At 43.0% G+C, this 21,454-nt stretch overlaps 1 protein-coding gene across 3 annotated transcripts in view; it reads right to left on the minus strand.

The window, feature by feature from the left end:
• Positions 1-7,373: 7,373 nt before the first annotated feature.
• The window catches only part of HEATR4 (HEAT repeat containing 4), a 39,987-nt gene continuing 25,906 nt past the window's right edge, over positions 7,374-21,454 (minus strand). The window contains exons 16-18 of one of the 3 annotated variants that reach the window (XR_004925248.2): positions 9,927-10,089; positions 9,264-9,476; positions 7,374-8,267 (exon numbers count right to left, since the gene is read on the minus strand). Coding sequence is in view for 2 of the 3 variants with exons in the window: in XM_036117850.2 (XP_035973743.2) it covers positions 9,931-10,089 (159 nt within the window). In the remaining variant the exon portion in view is untranslated. Of the gene's footprint in view, positions 9,477-9,743; positions 10,090-21,454 lie in introns of those variants that run through there. The other 2 variants (XM_036117850.2, XM_036117853.2) reach the window with 2 other exon arrangements.

Below are 21,454 nucleotides of genomic sequence, written 5' to 3' on the forward strand. Positions count from 1 at the left end.
GGGAGAGCTCAGTTTCCTCTGAGTCAGTGAAACCATTCTGGCTTGGATATTAAATTAAAATACAGGGCCAGTGGTGGCCATCAGGCTCTAAGACAGATTTCCCTTTAAGGGTCTGCACTGAGTCATCCCTCCTCCGAATCATATATAACTAACTAACTAAATTGATAGATAGATGGATGGATAGATAGATAAATAAATAAATAAATAAATAAAACCTCTAACTCCCTCAGGATGAGTGATAGAAGCAAAAGTTCTTCCCATTGAGGCCAACGTTCATGGCCTCAGCCCCCTCCCTGGGAACAAGGGGGCAATCTGAAAGAAAAAAAACCAAACAACTTTTCCTTCCCATTCCTTCCTCCCTCACAAGCTCTGGGCCTATGGCTTCCTGTTGCTGAGGGGTGGTGAGAACGGAGATAGGGAAGGAGGAAGAGTAAGCTGAGGACACCGTACTTTGATGGCCCCGAGGCTGTGGGGGGAGGTGCAAACTGGGAGGAAGGATGACAAGACATGAAGAATCCCTGTAGCTTCTTCAACACTTCTCGCATCCCAGACAACCGAGGCACAGCCCAGATGCCAGGACACCGGGGAACCAGAAATGCAGCCAGTGGGAGGTAATGACAGCAAAGAAGCAGGCAGATCTGATACACAGGCCTGTGGGAGCACCACAAACTACTTAAGACTGAGGGTAGCCCAGAGAAGAAGGCATTGAGTGTGAGACCTTGAATCGGGAGGCCCACACTATTTTCAGCTCAGTCATCAATTTATAGGAGGACCTTAAGTGAAAAATGAATGTCAAAGATGTGGCTTAATCAGCTACTTAGGGTATGGGCAGATGTTTGTGAGATGCCATGAAATCTCTAGATGAAAAGAATTACCAGGAAAAGTTATTATGTTGAGCGTTCCATCATATGGAAGCCAGAGCATCTTTGAGCTCTTGTATTGGAATCAGAGGCCACAGTGTTTTCATCTTGGGTGGACTAGTCCCTAGTGATCTACTTTCTAACAACCTTAGCTGAGAACAGGGTCATTGTCGAGGTCCACAAGGAATAAAACCAGAAATCTCATCTCTGGAGTATTAGGAATTTCCAACCAAGCTCTAACACTTTTTCTGTGCAGATAGATTCTGGCCAGGCCTCACTTGCCTAGAGGAGTGTACAAGCTATGACCTGATCATGCTTCTCCCTCTCTCTGTCTCTCCCAAACTCTCTTTCTCCTCTCTTTCTCTTTTTTACATGTACTTAGAAACGTTGACTCATCAAGGGACAGTTGGAGATTCCAAAATGATCACCCCAGTTGTGGCTCTCCATTTCCAACCACTCAGCCTTTTTGTTTTAAAGGAAGTGGCTAAATCGACCCTTTTTCTTTTTATTTGGCAGGTATGTGACCCTGGTATTCTTCTCTATTCAATGCCTTGTATACTTTCCTATAAATACTTCCGCCCCACTCCCTTCTCTGGTTGCTTTCTGCAAACCATCCAGATTGTCATTCCAAAGGGATGTTAGTCATTGAGCAATTCAGTAAAAGTATATCCCCCTTCCTGATCTCTTCAAAGTTAGCAGGCTGTCTAGACTCATAATAAGACTTTAACCCAAATCTACAAGTACTGACTTGTGCTGAATGACCTAAGCAGTAACCACCCCAGGTCACAATCATCACAGGAGCAGATATTATTTTTCTGCTATTGCACAAAGTGGACAAAGGTTGTCTAGCTGATGCAGAATGGATCCCTTGATAAAGCCAGAGCTGCTTATAAACAAACAAACAAACAAACAAACAATCACAAGAATGGGCATGTGACTGGTAAAGCATGCTTTAGGGGGAAAGCTGAGCCAAACCTACAATATCACAAAGAGCATGCGTAAGATCAACACGGACTCATCTCTGAAATCCCCAAATCCTAGGATTTCAATGTCATTTACAAACTTCCAGTATAAATAAGCTTAGTACTGATAAAAAGGAGTATTACTTCACATTATAAATAATAAATGCATGACATTCTTATCCAGGGAGGGAATATAATCAGAATACAGTAAATACATGGATTGCAGAGCCATATATAAGTGAAGCAGCCATTTTTCAACCCTGGTCCTATATCACAATCCCAGGCCCCTCTCTTAGTTGCAGGGATTTCACTTCACTGGGCTGGAGTAGGATCCAGGGATCTGTATGTTATTTTTGCAAAGCTCCCCCAAGTGATTCTGATTCATAACCAGGTTTAAGTTTCACTACTCAGATAACCTTTTCTACAAAGTGAGAGACTATTGAATGGCCTATGGGTTTGACCCAGCCCGGTAGTCCCTATGATCCTAACTGTCAAATGGCTTGGGTAGAGACAGGCACAGCTGGTATCCTTGTGACATGGAACAAACTCCAAAGCAGCCTTCAGACTCTGGATCCACTGATCAAATCCAGTAGTACAACAGTCCTCTGGTCCTGGACTCATTTAGAAACTTCTCCAAGATTTGAGACTTTCCCACCATAGGGATGAATCAGTTGGGGCTTTTTAGAACTATCTTTGGAAGGAAATACTCAGATTTGCTTACCAGAGTAAGGCGCAGACTTCTTGAAACATTTCCCTTGTGGCTCTTTCTGCAGTGTTTAGCAGAGTACTGGACATTCATTTATTCATTCAGTAAATGCTCACTGATTAAAAATTAGATACATACTCTATGCTAATAGTTTGTTAGTGAGGATATCAACAAGTAAATACGACAGTGTTAAAACAGACCAGTTGCGGTCTCCAGCCTCTTTGGTACCTAATGGGCTCTCAACGTTTTTTTATTTTATTACAGTGGCCGAGTACAGTGGAAGAGCCATCCCGGGAAATTCTACCTAAGGGTCATTCCACCCTCTTAGGAACAAAACATTTGAGTTCTTCAGAAGATATAGCTAGCCCAACATCAAGAACTGTAACAGAAGATCGCCCATCTTTTCTTTTTAAATGTACATAGAAATGGACTTCCAGAGGATGAATGGCTTATTCACCTTTGGATCTCTAATACCAGATACATACAGCACCTTGCTCATAGTAAGTGGTTTTGAATGAGAACATGAATGAATGAAGCTTGAATCTCAGTTCTGCTGCTTACTGTACGTCCTGCACAAGAGACAGAATCATTCTGACCCTCTGCTTCCTCATGATTGGGACAACAAGCACCTTGCCCACTTGATATAGGATTAGAAATCACACGTTTTAAGAGTCATCAGCACTGTGACTGGCATAAAGGTGGTACTCAACAAATAGTTGTGGTCATGGTACTTAGTCGTTACCCTGACAACAGGTAACCAGAAGCTCCTAAGAACCAATTTGTGTGGTCAAACCGACACCTAGTGGTGCAATCTTAGAACACACACCAGAAGCACATCAATTGCTGGTGTGAAACTTAAACTGGAGAATAACGAGGGACTACGGAGTACCTGCCTCACACAAGCAACATTATTTCATCCTTACCAGTTATTTTCTATCCTGATTGCATATTAGAATGACTCGTGAAGCTTTTAAAATCTACAGATGTCGGGGCGCCTGGGTGGCTCAGTCAGTTAGGCATCTGCCTTCGGCTCAGGTCGTGATCCCAGGGTCCTTGGATCAAGTCCTGCATGGGGCTCCCTGCTCAGCAGGGAGTCTGCTTCTCCCTCTCCCTCTGCCTGATGCTCTGCCTGCTTGTGTGCTCTCTCTCTCTGTGCCAAATAAATAAATAAAATCTTAAAAAAAAATAAAATCTACGGATGTCTAGAGTTCACCTTCAGAAATTCTGACTTAATTTGGGGGAGGTATGTGCAGCACAAGCTGCGACATTTTTTAAAAAGCAATTTAAATATGCAACCCGGTTGAGAATCATAGCAATAGACCTATGAGATAATTATGCTTTCCATGTTACAAATGATCAAAGTAAAGCTCGGAATGGTAAAGTAATCTGCACAGAGTCTCAAACTTATTAGTAGCAGAAGGAAATTTGAACTCGAGCACACCATTTTTCTACCACATCGCATCACCTTTGCAAAGACTTTTAGAAGTTGGATGTGCTCCGCTTAGCTTTTAGCTGTGAGAGTCTCAAACTTAGGGGCATCAGGGAATTCCATGACCCTCTGGGGTGAAGTCCTCCAAACAACAGTTTGGTGGTGATGCAGCAGTATGGTCCAATACAGGCACCTATTTCCTGAGTCCTCTCTCTAGACTCTCTCTTCCCAGAGCGTTAAACTCAACTGCTCTGGTGATGGATAAACGAGCAATGTGAAGTTATTTGATTCTGAAGTGAATAGCTACAAGATAAATTTAACTTTTTTTCTTTTCTGATATCATGAATATGAAAGAGAATTAACACAGATTAAATTAATCGTCTGTTACTGAGTTTCAGGAAAGAGCTGCTTATACTGTACTACTGCACACTTACACGTTTGGCCAAAACGTTGTGATAGATAGCAGCAGGTAAATGAAAACGAAAGGGTCTAAACCCTAACATATAAGACTGTGTCTTGGGGCGCCTGGGTGGCTCAGTCGTTAAGCGTCTGCCTTTGGCTCGGGTTGTGATTCCAGGTCCTGGGATCGAGCCCCGCATCGGGCTCCCTGCTCCGCGGGAAGCCTGCTTCTCCCTCTCCCACTCCCCCTCCCCCTCCCCCTGCTTGTGTTCCCTCTCTCGCTGTGTCTCTCTCTCTGTTAAATAAATAAATAAAATCTTTAAAAAAAAAAAAAAAAGACTGTGTCTTAAACTGACCTCCCACAGAAGTTCTAAGGGGACAGATGGATGGTCTTGAAAGGCGTACAAAGCAAATCTCTTCCAAACCCATCATGTAGAAAGTGCCAGTTCAGCCCAGGCGTGCAAAATGAATGGCACCTCATTGGATAAGTGAGGAAGGCTGAGGCATCTTATAGAGACGGGATCCAGGCCACTGCCTGGCTCCATGACTTGCTAGGATGATTTCCCTGCATTTTGAGAAATGTTTTTTTGTTTGGTGCTGGGCAGCATATGGGAGCAGGCTGAGAGTGCTAAAGTTCAGCTAACTGGGCTATATTCTAGAAACTCACCATGCGAAAAGCCTACATCAGGGGTCACAAACTGTCAGCCCAAGGACAGAATTTGGCTCACAGATGTGTTTGGCACAGTATTGGTTTATAGTGTTTTCATTTTTTTTTTTTAAGAAAGAGATGGGGGGAGAGGCAGAGGGAGAGGGAGAATCTCAAGCCCGCTCCGTGCCCAGATGTGGGGCTCTGTCTCAGGACGCTGAGATCATGACCTGAGCAGAAATCAAGAGTCGGACACTTAACCAACTGAGCCACCCAGGTGCACCCCCTTCTTCTTCTTCTTTTTTTTTTTTAGAAAGAGAGAGAGAGCGGGGGGACTATTTTTAAGTTAGTTGTCAATATTTTAACATTGGAGAGATTTCATGTAAAAATCTCAATTTTTTGTGTGAGATGTAATGTAGAGAGCCTTGACTGTCCTGGTCACCTGCCATATCCCCAGTCTAGAACAGTATCTGGAACATAATGACTGTTTAATAAGTATTTTTTTAATAAATGTTATTCAAAAAACAGTTCTATAAGAGGAATTATTATTTTCATTTTACAGTAAACAAAAGAAATATCAGAGAATTCAAGTAATTCACCTAAGGCCACGCAATTGATAAGTAGCAGAATATTTGGACTCCGATGTGTTTGCCTTCCAAACTGGCGTTCTGTCCATTGGGCCACACTGCTCAGCGTCCTACACTGGTGGGCCTTTCATAATCGTAAAAAAGCTTTTCAATTTAGACTTTTTAAAAACAGCTTTACTGAGATATAATTACATACCATACAACTCACCCATTTAAAGTGTACAATGCAATGGGTTGTGTTTTTTGTGTGCAACCATCACCACAGCCACCACCACAATCTAATTTTAGGACATATTTGTCTCCCCTCAAAGGAACCCCCTTAGCAGTCAATTCCTATTCTCCTCTCCCTCCCCATTCCCATTCTGTCAGTCCAAGCAACCACTAATTTACTTTCTGTCTCTATAAATTTGTCTGTTCTGGAAATTTCATATAAATCATACAGTATGTGGTTTTTCAAAACTGGCTTCCTTCATTTAGTATAACGTTTTCAAGGTTCAGCCTTGTAGCAGATTGTACCAGCACCTCATTTCTTCTTACTGACAAATAATATTTCATTGTACAGATATAGCAACTTTTATTTATCCAACCATCACTTGATGGACCTTCGAACTGTTTCCACTTCTTGGCTATTATGAATAATGCCGCTATGAATATCCATGTCTATTTAGATTTTTGATATTTCAAAAGTTAGTCATTGTAATGTTTTGTGTTAAAAGCAATCACTTAAGTGTATACATTAAAAATCTACCACCATTTTTGGGGGCGCCTGGGTGGCTCAGTCGGTTAAGCGGCTGCCTTCGGCTCAGGTCATGATCCCAGGGTCCTGGGATTGAGTCCCACATTGGGTTCCTTCCTCAGCGGGGAGCCTGCTTCTCCCTCTCCCTCTGCCTGCCACTCCACCTGCTTGTGCTCTCCCTCTCTCTATCTCTGTCAAATAAATAAAATCTTTAAAAAAAAAAATCTACCACCATTTTTAAAAATACGATTTTGGCACTTTATTTTTTAAAATAGAGCTGGAGTCTCAAAAACGTGAGAGTATCCAGCTCATTTGTTCTTGACCCCTGAGAGGATCTGATGCTGCCTCCAAACAAACAAGCCCATTTTATCCAACTAGAGAAAAAAATTCCTCAAAGTGAGAGAAATGGTCTTATGCTTCCTGGTGTATCCATGATGAGTAAATAACACATACATTTGGTAAGTATTTGCTGACAATACCGTCATCAAGAAATGATGGTAGGATGATAGGATTAAGTGATAACCAATAGGAGATTGTGGAAGGACAGAGAGTAAATTCTAACACAGATGCTTTCGTTTTGACCCACAAGCCCCACTTTGCTGTTGGTCTGGTCAAGAAGCTTACTGTGGATGGTGATTCACTAATGGATACTAACTGAGATGGTACGTGTAAACTAATAAAGATATAAATCTTGGTTGAAAAACGGAAGTTTTCTCTAGATCTCAATGAAGAGAAGGACAGCACGGTGTTTCTCCCACATGCTGGGCCAAACAGAGCTTCCTTTTATTTTATGTTTTAACAGATTTTCTTATTTGAGAGACAGAGAGAGAGAGAGTGCACAAGTGGGGGGAGGGGCAGAGGGTGAAGGAGAAGCAGACTCCCCACTGAGCAGGGAGCCCCCTACAAGGGGGGGGGCTCCATCCCAGGACCCTGAGATCATGACCCTTGCCGAAAGCAGACACTTAACCAACTGAGCCACCCAGGCGCCCCCAGAAGCTTCTTTTTGGGACAGGATAGGAAGCTGTCACTTGTTTAATCAACCAGTGGAGTTAATGTTGTGGCAGAAGAAAGGGAGAGGAAAGATGAAAAGAGAAACAAGGACAAGGAGGTAACTGAGAAGAGAGTGTGCTACGGATGTCTCATGGGGAGGAACAGGTGAGGGTCTTCATAAAGGAATGTGACGCTCCTGGAGTATTTTATCATTATAATATTTTGTTAATATGAACAGATTAGCAAAAGCAGGAGGGTAAGGAGAATGGATGTCCAGCTTCTTTATTGCAAAGTACCAAGTAAACCAATTTAGAAACAGGAGAGGAAAAAGGAGCTGTCCTGGACCCCTACCAAGCTCACTCCTTCTCCAGCCTTTTCGCCTGTCCTTCCGCTCACCTGGAAGGTCTTCCCTCCTCTCCTCGGTACGGCCCAAGTCCTGTGCTCGGTCTGAGAGCCAAGCGAGTTCCTGGGTCTCCATGACTATTCCTGCACCTCCCACCCCCACCCCGACTCCTACAGCACATCTGCTGGGTGCCACACACTTCCTACTAGATTAAGCATATTGTCTGTGAAAGATCCTTATATGTATGCCTTATAGAACCCTTGTAAACCCCTCGAGCACAAGGGCCATTTCTTTGGCGGCTGCTGCATCTCCCACAGTTCAGACCTTCTAAGAGACCCTCTGTTTGGCCTTGCTGACTGACTGAAGAGTTCAGTTGGGCTCTCTTGTTCTTGCCAGCAATGCAAAGCACACAATAAAGGCCTTTCACGAGGAAATGACAAAGTCAAAGCTAGAGGGGCTGAGAAAGTACGCGAACAGAATTCTTTATTGTCTCAAATGCCTCTTGGTAGCCAGATCCCAGAATCCTCCGGTTTAATAGATGTGGAAATAACCTCCATATACACGATGGTGCTTTTTGGATTCCTGTTTCACTTGGATGGAATGTGTAAACTAATAAATAAAAACATGGGTTACGTGGGTCAGGAAAAGGAAAGATCTTCTGTTATGCAGTTAACTGATACTCCCCCAAAGTCCTTTTTTCCCCTGTGTCCCATAACCACGAGGCATTCATAGTGGAAATTATTGCTTTTTTATATTGCTGGTGATGACAGTGCTGCCGGAAGAGGGGATGTGATTAGGGCAAGAAAAAAGGAGCAATTCACATTGCCTGTATTTTCATCTCTAAATGTCCCAAAGCTCTTTAAGGCATAAATAACAATCAATTTTTAAGAAAGAAAGCTGGAGTCACACTACTTTGAATACTGGGTCTCTCCTCTCCCATAGTGATTTTTTTTTTTTTTTTGGTATTGTGTTGAGACAAGGAACTTGAAGGGACCCCACGAAAAAAGAGCTGGTTTTATTCTTTGCTCCTTTTCCTGCTTGTCTTCTCACTAGGACCTGTACTCCTGCCCTGCATCATGGCTTCTAGTACAAATGTATGTCCTCCTTGTAAGGTCAAGGAGCTTATGATTTCTTTGGAGTCTCCCAGCACAATAGTATCTAAGGACTGACCGGGTGGGGTGGTCATGTACGTTTTTCAAGACCACGGGCTCCAGACACCACTGACTCCTGATGCCAAGACCCCTGACTCCAGGGCATGAGTGACTTATGGAGGACATCTGAGCACTCATCCTTGTTTTGACCAGTTCCTGGATGCCAGAAAGGACACGTAGATGAAACTACCATCCTCAGTAAAAACTCCAGACCCCGAGCAAAGACAAGACTCATGCTCCTTTCCCTTCTGGAGTCTCCCAAATGCTCCATCGGTATCTGCTCTCTCTATGCCTTCAATAAATTCTGCTCTCACTTCTTGCTGGCTCAAGTTTGATTTCTATCCTGCGTGAAGCCAAGGACCCTCTTGATTGGTCCTGCAGGACCTCTCTGGGTCCTTGCCCTGGCCCGCCTCTATCAGTATGCTCTGACAGAATCCCATCCGGTGATACATACACAGTCTGCACCTCTTCCGTCATGTCTAAATCTTGAAAGCGTGAGGGTATGTTGAGGTTCCTGAGAATTGTCAGTCAGCATTGTGAAACTTCAGTGATGCTTCCAAGGGATCTCAGAGTGTTCATATGCCCACCTATGTGGTGCGAGGGAGAATGATCGTGCCAGCCTGGTCTTCTTGTAACACTCTTGTAAAGAACTTGCTCTAGAACAAGACTAGAATTGTAGATTAAAAAAAAAAAATCACCTAAGCTCTCCCTTTCCTAGACAAACGGTATTCTAGTTTGGGTTTCAGAGGGCTCTTCATATAGCTTGCAAAGGATGATGGGTCTTTTAATATTTGTACTCTAGTAAAATTTGGAGCTCTGACCTATAATTAGTATATAACCTTTCTAGGGTATGGAAAAATAGGTTCAATCACCTAATGTGATGTCAATTTTCTTTAACCCTCTGTGTAAATGGTGCACATTAAAAAACCAGGACTACTGTTAGATTTTTCTTTATAAACATAATGACAAAAAGACTGTACAAGATCAATTAAAAAAACAGAATGGGTCCACTGCTGTCTGTCTTGGAGTAAGAGAAGGGCTCATGCTAGAAATGATCACCTTTCCTTCCAGGGGAAGAGGACATGACCCTGGAAAAAATTTCTCTCTGAGTATTTACCCAGCTAGAGATCCGGGTTGTCAGATCCAAATGGTCCCACCATAATCCTTTTTTCCCGGGCAGTGCGCAGATCTTTCACAGATGACAATTGACCTCTGCTTCTTGTGCGTAGGTCCAGGACTGGACTCTGTGACCAGGGATTTGGTGTGCGGGGCCTCACAGGCTGCAGAGAAATATTAACACATGAGTGCCTATGCCTATGCCGAACACATGGTCTCATGTAAAAGGTAGACCCAAAGAGAAAGCCTCTTCAGCCACGGTTTATCAGAATAGCTCTATGAACTAGTACAATAAATAAGAAAGTAGAATTTATGACCTCAACACCTGTCCTTCTTTGACCCCCGTGAGAAGCCTAACGTGGCAAATATGCCTGAATTTCCCACCCAAGAAGGCTTGGGCATCTGCATGATGACCTTTGGGGTTAGCCTGCATTTTTAATGTCTTTACTATTATGCAGAAGTAGCAGCAGTGATGGGACGCCCTTGTATCTGTGACTAAAGAGACCTATTCCCGGGACATGCTGAGAAGGTGGATTCACTCAGAGTGAACAGTCCCAGGGGACATAGCACTGCTCTAGCTCAACCCCATAAACCAATGTAGTGATGGCCAGGGCTGAGCTTGTACCTAGGTTACAGCATCCTCAGGAGTCTAGGTTGTTCTAATATCAATCAAGTTTTCTGCATTACTCCATGGGCTAATAAAAGGGACGTCCTCTGTGGAGAAAAAAGGACCCTCACACATTGTTGGGCTCCCCCGTGAGCAGAAAGTCTGCTTGAGATTCTCGCTCTCTCTCTCCCTTCACACCTCCCCCACTCGTGCACACTTCTCTTAAATAATAAAACAGCAACATGTAAATGCTAGAATAAATTAGATCCTTTGCATCTATTTAAACTTAAAATGAAAACACTTTTTTTTAAAGATTTTTAAAAAAATTTTTAAGTAATCTCGGGCGCCTGGGTGGCTCAGATGGTTAAGCGGCTGCCTTCGGCTCAGGTCATGATCCCAGGGTCCTGGGATCAAGTCCCACATCAGGCTCCCTGCTCAGTGGGGAGCCTGCTTCTCCCTCTGCCTCTCTCTCTGTCTCTTATGAATAAATAAATAAAATCTTTAAAAAAGAAAAGAAAAAAAATTTTTAAGTAATCTCTACACCCAATATGGGGCTTGAACTCATGACCCCGATATCAAGAGTCACGTGTTCTGACTGAGCAGCCACGTGTCCCAAAATGAAAATACTTTGGATGTCAATTTAAAAAGTTAAAAAGACGACAAAGCTTTTCACAGTTCTTTTAGAGGGTACGTAAGCAAAAGAGTTGGAAGTTCAACATTCTAGACAGCATTTTTCATGATTTGTATCAGGACTTGGCGGGCTTTTTCTATAAAGGGCCAGATAATAAATATCTTAGGTTTTGAGGGTCAGATGGTCTGTCTCAAAACCACTCAACTCTGCTGTTGTAGCATAAAAGTAGCCACAGGCAGTTTGTAATGAATGAGTGTGGCTGTGTTCCAATATAGGTTTACTTGTGGGCACTGCCATTTGAGTTTTGTATACATTTTATGTCACAAAATATTATTCTCCTTCTGATTTTTTCAACCATTCAAAAATATAAAAATCATTCCAGTCCACAGAGTGTATAAAAAAACAGGACACAGGCTGGATTTGGTCAGAGGGCCACAATTTGTTGACCCCTGATTTACATTAATTGGGTGAATTAGTCTTACAAATTAGTAAATCAGTAGTCTCAAAGCTAGACTGTAATCTGCCTCACATTTGCCAAAGCAAAGGCCTAGTCCTTGAGGCCTTAAGCAAAATAAATCAGAAATAGATGAATTAAACATGAAAGTTCTTCTATTGCCAATAATCCCATTCCCAGAGGCAACCTCTGTCTTCAGTTTGGTATATATCTTTCCAGATATTCAGCTGTGCAGATACACATACATATGCACACAACATATATGTTTTTAAAGAAACTAGGGTGCCTGGCTGGCTCAGTCTGCAGAGCATGTGACTTTTTTTTAATTTTATTTTTATTTTTTATTTATTTATTTGACACAGAGAGAGAGACAGCTAGAGAGGGAACACAAGCAGGGCGAGTGGGAGAGGGAGAAGCAGGCTCCCGGCTGAGCAGGGAGCCCGATGTGGGCCTCGATCCCAGGACCCTGGGATCATGACCTGAGCCGAAGGCAGACGCTTAACTACTGAGCCACCCAGGCGCCCCGAGCATGTGACTCTTGATCTCGGGGTTGTAAATTCAAGCCCACATTGAGTGTAGAGATTACATAAAATTAAAGAATTTTTCAAAAAATAAGTAAATAAAAAATAAAGAAACTATATATATATGTATATATATAATATATAAATGTATATGAATTGTGGTTTTTTAAAGATTTTTATTTATTTATTTGACAGAGAGAGCGAGCGAGCGAGCAGATAAGCAGGGGGAGCGGCAGGCAAAGGGAGAAGCAGACTCCCCGCTGAGCAAAGAGCCTGATGCAGGACTTGATCCCAGGACCCCGGGATCATGACCTGAGCCAAAGGCAGACGCTTAACCAACCGAGCCACCCAGGTGCCCCATGAGTTGTGTTTTTTTAACAAAAAATAAGACAACATATATATTGTTCTGCAATTTGATTTTTCAATTTATTACATATACTTTTTTTTTTTTTTTTTAGGTGGGGAGAGGGAGAAAGAGAATCTTAAGCAGGCTCCATACCCAGTGTGGAGCTCAATCTCACAACTCTGAGATCATGACTTGAGCTGAAATCAAGAGTTGGGAACTTAACCAACTGAGCCACCCAGGTGCCCCTCAATTTACAATATATTTTAAACATCTTCCTTGTCATTCTTTTTAACAATTACCAATTAATAGGCATTTGAATCATTTCCAATTTTGAAATTATAAGCAATGAACACTTGTGTATCTTTGTACACATGGGTGAATATTTTCTTTTTTCTTTTTTAAAGATTTTATTTTTAAAAAATTATTTATTTATTTATTTGAGAGAGAGAGCATGCGAGAGTACTAGCAGCGGGGGAGAGTCGGAGGGAGAGGGAGAAGCAGAAGCTCCACTGAGCAGGGAGCCTGACGCGGGGCTCCATCCCAGCACCCCGGGATCATGACCTGAGCCAAAGACAGACTCTTAACCGACTGAGCCACCCAGGCGCCCCTAAATATTTTATTTTTAAGTAATCCCTCCACCCATTGTGGGGCTTGAACTTACAACCCCAAGATCAAGAGTTGCATGCTCTATCGACTGAGCCAGCCAGGTGCACATGGGTGAATATTTCAAAGGACAGATTCCTAAAAGTACAATTACTGGGTTTAAAGACATTCAAATTTTTATACTGATGCAATCATCCCAAAGTTTATCCTAGGGTTTCTCAATCTTGATATCATAGACATTTGGGCTTCAGTCTTTGTTGTAGGGCTGTACTGTACATTGTAGAATGTTTGTTAGCATCTCTAGCCTCTACCAGTTATATGCCAGCAACAACCCCCCTGTTGTGACAACCAAAAAAATGTCTCTAGACAACGCCAAATGTCCCCGGGGGGCAAAATCACTGGGTGGAGAACCATGGCCCTGGACATTTGTTTTCTTTTTTTTCCTTTTATTTCACTTTTTTTCCTATTCCCCTTTCAACAACCTCTTATATTATCCTTCCTTCATGAAGGAAAAGTACTTAAAGGAACTTGTGATTCAGTACATACCACTAGTGAGATAATAGAAAAAATATATATTGGTTTCTCCCACCACCCATTCCTGGCACAGAGTACTGAAACCCTCATAATTTCCTAATAACAAGAACACTAAGAGCATTTCTTGTTCTAATATTTGTCTTTGACCCCTCCCCAGACAGAGGGATCTTAAAACCTTTGTAGATTGGGGCACCTGGGTGGCTCAGTCGTTAAGCATCTGCCTTCGGCTCAGGTCATGATCCCGGGGTCCTGGGATCGAGCCCCGCATCAGGCTCCCTGCTCAGCTAGAGGCCTGTTTCTCCCTCTCCCACTCCCCCTGCTTGTGTTCCCTCTCTCGCTATGTATCTCTCTGTCAAATAAATAAATAAAAACTTAAAAAAAAAAAACTTCATAAATTCTTAAGTGATAAGAGCATGTGGAGCATCTTTTGGTCTATTGAGGCTTCTGGGTTGGGGTTGGTCACCAGAAAGACCAAGCCATGATTAGAAGCTTGGGATTTTCGGCCCACCCCTCATCCTTTAGAGAGGGGAAAGGGGCTAGAAACCAAGTTAATAATTAATCATGCCTGTGTAAGGAAGCCTCCATAAAAATACCAATAGTATGGAGCCCAGAGAGTTTCTGGTTGATGAAACATCCACACCAGGAGTGTGACATACCCCAACTCCACAGGGACAGAAGCTCCTGCTGTCAGGACCCTCCCAGACCTCCCCCTATGTAGCTCTTGGTCTGGCTGTTCATCTGTCTCCCTTATCATATCCTTAATAAACTGGTCAATGTAAGTGTTTCCAAGTTTTGTGAGCCACCCTCAGAAATTAATAGAACCTGAGGCAGGGGCTGTGGGAACCTCACAACCCCGTTTGTTTTGTAATCAAATTGGACAGAAGTTGAGGGTAACCTGGGACCTACTACTTGTAATTGGCATCTGAAGTAGGGTGGGAACAGTCTTGTGGGCCTGAGCCCTTAACCTGTGGAATCAGATGCTATCTCCAGGGAGATAGTGTTCGAATTTAGTTAAGTTGTAGGACCCCCAGCTGGTGTTGCAGAGAATTGCTTGTGGTGGGGGGAAAACCCTCATGTATTTGGTGACCAGAGTGTCAGAAATGAAGTGTTGTGAATGTTCTGTAGGCGAAGGGTAAAGGAGACACATAAGAAAGACACGGGAGGAGGAAAGAACTGGGTTTTTCCTTATACAAGAGGGGAAAATGGTTTTTCAATACAACACCCCTCTGTTATTGAGATAGGGAAACTGAAGGGACCCCACAAAAAAAAGCTGTTTGGGTTTTTTTTGTTTTGTTTTTTGTTTGTTTGTTTGTTTTTGCTCCTTTCCCTGCTTGTCTTCTCACTAGGACCTGTACTCCTGCCCTGCATCATGGCTTCTAGTACAAATGTATGTCCTCCTTGTAAGGTCAAGGAGCTTATGATTTCTTTGGAGTCTCCCAGCACAATAGTATCTAAGGACTGACCAGGTAGGGTGGTCATGTATGTTTTTCAAGACCATGGGCTCCAGACACCACTGACTCCTGATGCCAAGACCCCTGACTCCAGGGCATGAGTGACTTATGGAGGACATCTGAGCACTCATCCTTGTTTTGACCAGTTCCTGGATGCCGGAGAGGACTCGTACACCAGACTACTGTCCTCAATAAAAACTCCAGACCCCAAGCAAAGACGAGACTTACTCTTCTTTCCTTTCTGAGTCTCCCAGACACTCTGTCTGCATCTGCACTCTCTCTGTCTTCAATAAACTCTGCTCTCACTTCCTGCCCACTCACATTTGATTTCTATCCTGCGTGAAGCCAAGGACCCTCTTGGTTGGTCCTGAGGACCCCCTCTGGGTCCTCAGACCCAGGCAGCTGGTGTGATTATGGGCTCAAGTGTGTCCCCTCCCTCCCAAATTCGTATGTTGAAGTCCTAACCCCTAGTATCTCAGAATGTGATATTTGGAGATAGTCTTTAAAGGGGTAATTAAGTTAAAATGAGGTCATTTAAAGTGGACCCTAATCCAATATGAACTAAAGGAAGGAAATTTGGACACAGATTTGTACAGAGGAAAGACCATGTGAAAACAGGGAGAAGAAAGCCTTCCGCCAGGACAAGGGGCCAGCTCTCAGAAACCAGCTCTGCCAATACCTCAATCTCAGACTTCCGGTCTCCAGAACTGTGAGAAAATAAATTTCTTTTGTTTAAGCCATCAAGTCTGTAGTATTTTGTTATGACAGCCCTAGCAAACTCATATACCCTCCCAGTGTATTTGAATTTTAAATAAAGAATGAGTAAAAAAGTCAATGACCGATCCAAAGGGATAACTATCTAACAATGGGTTTTGGCAGGGGAGATAATTTGGGGCATTTTCCTGAGAGGCTTCAGATCATTCTATGTAAGCTTAAACATGGAGTTGGCTTTATTCAACTTGTTTTCTATAGCAGCTTCTCTGATGAACAATTATTAACGTCTATAATCTTAATGTCAGGTTCCTTTGATTTATTTAAAGGGGAATTCTACTGATTCAAAAAAACCAGAAGAGCAAGGCAGGCAATGATTCGAGATCACAAAATATGAAATGAGTTTGGGAACGTGAAGTTTGTTGCTTAGAAGCACTGTATTTTTTTTAAACCAGTTTTTTTTTTAAGGTTTTATTTATTTATTTGTCAGAGAGAGAGAGTGAAAGAGAGAGAGAGAGCATGCACACAAGCAGGGGGAATGGGCAGAGGGAGAAACAGACTCCCCGCTGAGCAAGAAGTCCAGTGAGGAACTCGATCACAGGACCCTGGGGTCATGACCCAAGCCAAGGGCAGACACTTAACAACTGAGCCATCCAGGCACCTGAAAACACTGTATTTTTTAATCACACAAGTGATTTGTCACAGCACTCCAGCTGGTCTGAAGGGTTAACTTGCTTCAAGTTAACACACTCCTTGCTTGCTGACTTAAGGCTCTTCATCTGTAACAGAACTAATTTACTTTCAGGGCACCTGGGTGGCTCAGCCAATTAAGAGTCTGCCTTCGGCTCAGGTCATGATCCCAGGATCCTGGGATTGAGCCCCGCATCGGGCTCCCTGCTCATCGGGGAGCCTGCTTCTCCCTCTCTCACTCCCTCTGCTTGTGTTCCCTCTCCTACTATCTCTCTCTGTCAAATAAATAAATAAAATCTTAAAAAAGGAAAAGAATAATTTACTTTCTTTGAGATTTGCAGGCCACTGGCCTTGGGGAATAAAGGACCACAACGTTCCCAGGCCACCACAGAGGCCAGCAAGTCTGAAGCCCCCTTAGCTTTCTGATTAGCCCAGCAATCTTTTAGCAAAATGTTTTTCATTTTTAAGGTCACACAAATGACTTTACTGGCCTCCCTTTGTGCATCTGTAGAACTTGCCCTCCTTTGCAGAAAGAACAGAGTACTTACTCTTGCATAACCCCTGGGCACCAAGGAACCAGAACTTACTTACTTACTTACTTAATTTATTTATTTATTTTAAGATTGATTTATTTGAGAGAGAGTGTGAGCATGGGGGGGGCGGGCAGAAGGAGAGGGAGAGAGAGAGAATCTCAAGCAGACTCCCCACTGAGCGTGAAGCCTGATGCAGGGCTCCATCTTACGACCCTGAGATCATGACCTGAGCCAAAATCAAGAGTTGGACTCTTAACCTACTGAGCCACCCAGGTGCCTTGGAACCAGAACTTCTTGCACAACCTCTGAGTACTAAAATAACTCTGTAGCTGGCATCGTCGCGTCTATATTCAAGAAATGTCACAGACCACTGCACTCCCTTAACTGATTAAACCCCTTTAAAAATCTTGGGCCAGGCAGAAGCCTGGGAGTTGGCCTATTCAGGTGGCCAGCCTCCGGAATAAAGCTCACACTCCTTTCCAAAAAACTTGTCTCTTGAGTATTGGCCTTTCGAGTGATGGGCAGCCAAACTTGGGTTTCAGTAATGATGTATGTTTTATGTAGAAAACCCAGAACATACAAACAAGTAAAGAAGAAGAAAATAAAAATCACCTGAATCCCACCATCCAAAGATAATCGCTGTTAAATATTGTGGCGTAAAGACTCCCCAACTTTCTTGAGTAGTATGTATTCTTAGAAAGAAACAACAGGCCCCAGTGGAGTCACTTTTGCTAAACCCCACCAAGCCTCAACACCTAACCTAATTGCACTTCTAGCCATTCCCAGCAGTGGAATTTTATACCAATTAGTTTGGAATTTCCAGATCTGCACTAGTGAGGTAAACTGCATGATAAGACCCCTTGCCTTCCCCTAAGGGAAGGTAACCTTACCTGAAATAATCCACTCTTTTAACTTCTTTGTCCCACCCTCTTTCTGCCAGCAAGAAACCTGCCATTTTGTACAACTTGGAGTTCCTTGCTACTTGCTAGATGGGATGCTGCCTGATTCATGAATTGTTGAATAAAGCCAATTAGATCTTCAAATGTATTCAAATTTTGTTTTTTAACAGTATGGATGTATGTATGGATAGACAGGTATACACATACACATTACACATACGTAAATGTCCCCCGAATGGGATCCTACTACAATACTTATTTTGTCTTTTATTTCCCCACCCAGTGATACATTAAGAACATTACTCCATGTCATTCAATTGTTTTTGTGAAGATGGTTATTAAAATCTGCTCTTAGAGTGAGAACTAAGTAGCACCACAGGAAAAGTGATGAAATTTAAAATAAGTCAGGCTCCAAAAGATGCCTCTCAGTCACAAGGGAATCTCAAAGACAGACAGCAACAACATTCTTTGAGGAAATCACAAAATGTTGAGAAAAGAAAAAGATGAGGTCACAGGAAGGACTGGGAGGAGGAGATGTTTGTACAGGATGTAGAAAAGATACATTCACAGCCCTCTTCTAGCTGAGTTTATACCCCAGCTTTGTGAGCCGAGGAGCACAGCTCATCCCCCTAGTTCACTGCAGGATGTGTATTGAAAACCACTCCCTCTAAAAAGGCAATTAAAGCTCCCAGTGACAAACCAGACCTGCCCTCTTCAACATTTCCCCAAGGGATCTGATATTACGGCCTTGCCAGCACACACAGCCTGTGTGTCAGTTAGGAAGAGGGCTCCCCCTCCTGCTGTCCTTTCTAGACACTGCAGCCCTAAACTAGGGCACAGGAATTGGGAGACTATCATTTGGTATCAGCTCATACTGCTCCCCCCAGCCCACCCTAGCTCATACTTCGATTCCTGGGTCTGTTCCTCACACAATGGACTTGTCTGATATGATTTACTTAAACTTCTACAGAACATATGCAAAAATAATCTTAATCTCCACATCCCCACACCCCAAACCAGGCTAGGGACACACAAGCCATCTTACAGGGCTTTGCTCCCTAATAATAAATTATTATTACTATAGCTATCATTTTTTAAGTGTTTAGCTCTGTACCAGACCCTGTGCTAAGTGCCTTAGATGCATTATTTTATCCTTACAACAACTCAATGAAGAAGTAGGTTCAGGGGAGCCTGGGTGGCTCAGTCGTTAAACGTCTACCTTCAGCTCGGGTCATGATCCTGGGGTCCTGGAATCGAGCCCCGCATCGGGCTCCCTGCTCAGCGGAGAGCCTGCTTCTCCCTCTCCCACTCCCCCTGCTTGTGTTCCCTCTCTCGCTGTCTCTCTCTGTCAAATAAATAAAATCTTTAAAAAAAAAAGAAGTAGGTTCAATTATTATTCCCATTTTACAGATGAGATTACTGAGACCGGAGAGAGTAACTTGACTCAGCTAATGCCACAAATAATGAGTGAGAAGGAATCGTTTCTAGTTGGTCGGCTTCCTGCAAACATTTCCTGTGCACCTCCTGTATGAAAGGCAGTATACTAAACTAAGAGAAAAAGGCATACAGCAGTCCTTTCTTTGAAATCTCACCATCCTTGAAAGAGTTTACAGTTTAGGAAGGAAAATGACAAGTACATAATTTACCAATACAAGGCATAAGGTGCTAAGGTCACGTGAAAGGGTCAAAGTTCTCTTGTGATTAGAGATGCGAGGGCCTTTGAGGAGATGGAACGTGAAATGGGCTTTAATAAGGGTTTTCACAAAAGATGTTTGGAGGACAGCATTTAGGGGAAACGGCATGAGTAAAGAAAGGTATGGCGAACACAGGCAAGGAAGAGCAAATAGTTAAACTTCTAGAAGTAGAGCTTAGGGGAACTGTGACTGATAAAGCTGTAACATTACGTGACTTCAGAACCTAGCTACAGAGCTCGGATTGGTCGATGAAGTACCAGATGGGTTTTGAGTGAGGTAATGGTAAATCTGGGGCCACAACTTGAGAAAATTTGTTGTCACTACCTGTGTTATAAACTGGCATAGGGAGAGATCAAAGTTAGAGACCAGTTGGGAAACTTATAATAGACCAAGGTTTCTTGGTCTCAGCACTAATGACATTCTGGGTCAGATAAATATCTGGTGGGGGGGAGTGTCCTTTGCACTGCACGTGTTTAACAGCATGTCTGGCCTCTACCCACTGCATATTTTAATAAGGTGCTAAGGTCACGTGAAAGGGTCAAAGTTCTCTTGTGATTAGAGATGCGAGGGCCTTTGAGGAGATGGAACGTGAAATGGGCTTTAATAAGGGTTTTCACAAAAGACGTTTGGAGGACAGCATTTAGGGGAAACGGCATGAGTAAAGAAAGGTATGGCGAACACAGGCAAGGAAGAGCAAATAGTTAAACTTCTAGAAGTAGAGCTTAGGGGAACTGTGACTGATAAAGCTGTAACATTACGTGACTTCAGAACCTAGCTACAGAGCTCGGATTGGTCGATGAAGTACCAGATGGGTTTTGAGTGAGGTAATGGTAAATCTGGGGCCACAACTTGAGAAAATTTGTTGTCACTACCTGTGTTATAAACTGGCATAGGGAGAGATCAAAGTTAGAGACCAGTTGGGAAACTTATAATAGACCAAGGTTTCTTGGTCTCAGCACTAATGACATTCTGGGTCAGATAAATATCTGGTGGGGGGGAGTGTCCTTTGCACTGCACGTGTTTAACAGCATGTCTGGCCTCTACCCACTGCATATTTTAACATTCCACCCCATCCCCAGTGTTTCCTGGGAGGCAAAATCGCCCCAGTTGAGGACAACTGTATTAGACCATATTACAGTCAGAAATTTAAGAAGGTGAATGTGACCCGTGGACAGGGGTAAAACATAAAAGCTTTGGCAAGTGTTTGGATAGAAGTGTGACTGAAGAGGATGGAAGGATCAAACAGATGTAGTCTAACATACTCCTAATTGCTTGCAACGCTGTAAACTCTTCAGAAGGGCAATTTGGTAAACCCTTTTGAAGGGAGTTTGGTACAACCTATTAACAATCACAAAAGCTATCTTGCCCTTTGACCCAGCAATTCCATTCCTGGAAATATATCTCAAATGATTCAAATGAAGACACAATCTTCATGTACAAAGCAACAATATTTACAGAGAATAGTGACCTTGCTGTTCTCAACAATTGCACCCTCATGCCTACCACATTTAATAGTGCCTGTTAAATGAGAGGCTCAGATTTAAGAGGTCAATTTAAGATTCAGAGAAAGTGTGATCGAAGATTCTGAGGGGAGAAGTCGTAGCTAAGGAAACAAAACCCCAGATGGGGTGGAAAGGGCAGATATCAAGAACGCAAGTAGAAACGCTTGTAACTTCTTATTCCCATATCATAGAGGGCAATGACTCAGATTTTGTATATCCTTGAATTTTTTTTTTTTTTAAGGTAGGCTCCACCCCCAACGTGGGGCTTGAACTCACAACTCAGATCAAGGATCACACGCTCTGCTCTACATTCTGAGCCAGCCAGGGGCTCCCCCCACCCCCAAAAGACAGAT

Source organism: Halichoerus grypus, chromosome 8 (assembly GCF_964656455.1).
Source record: "Halichoerus grypus chromosome 8, mHalGry1.hap1.1, whole genome shotgun sequence".
NCBI lineage: Eukaryota > Metazoa > Chordata > Mammalia > Carnivora > Phocidae > Halichoerus > Halichoerus grypus.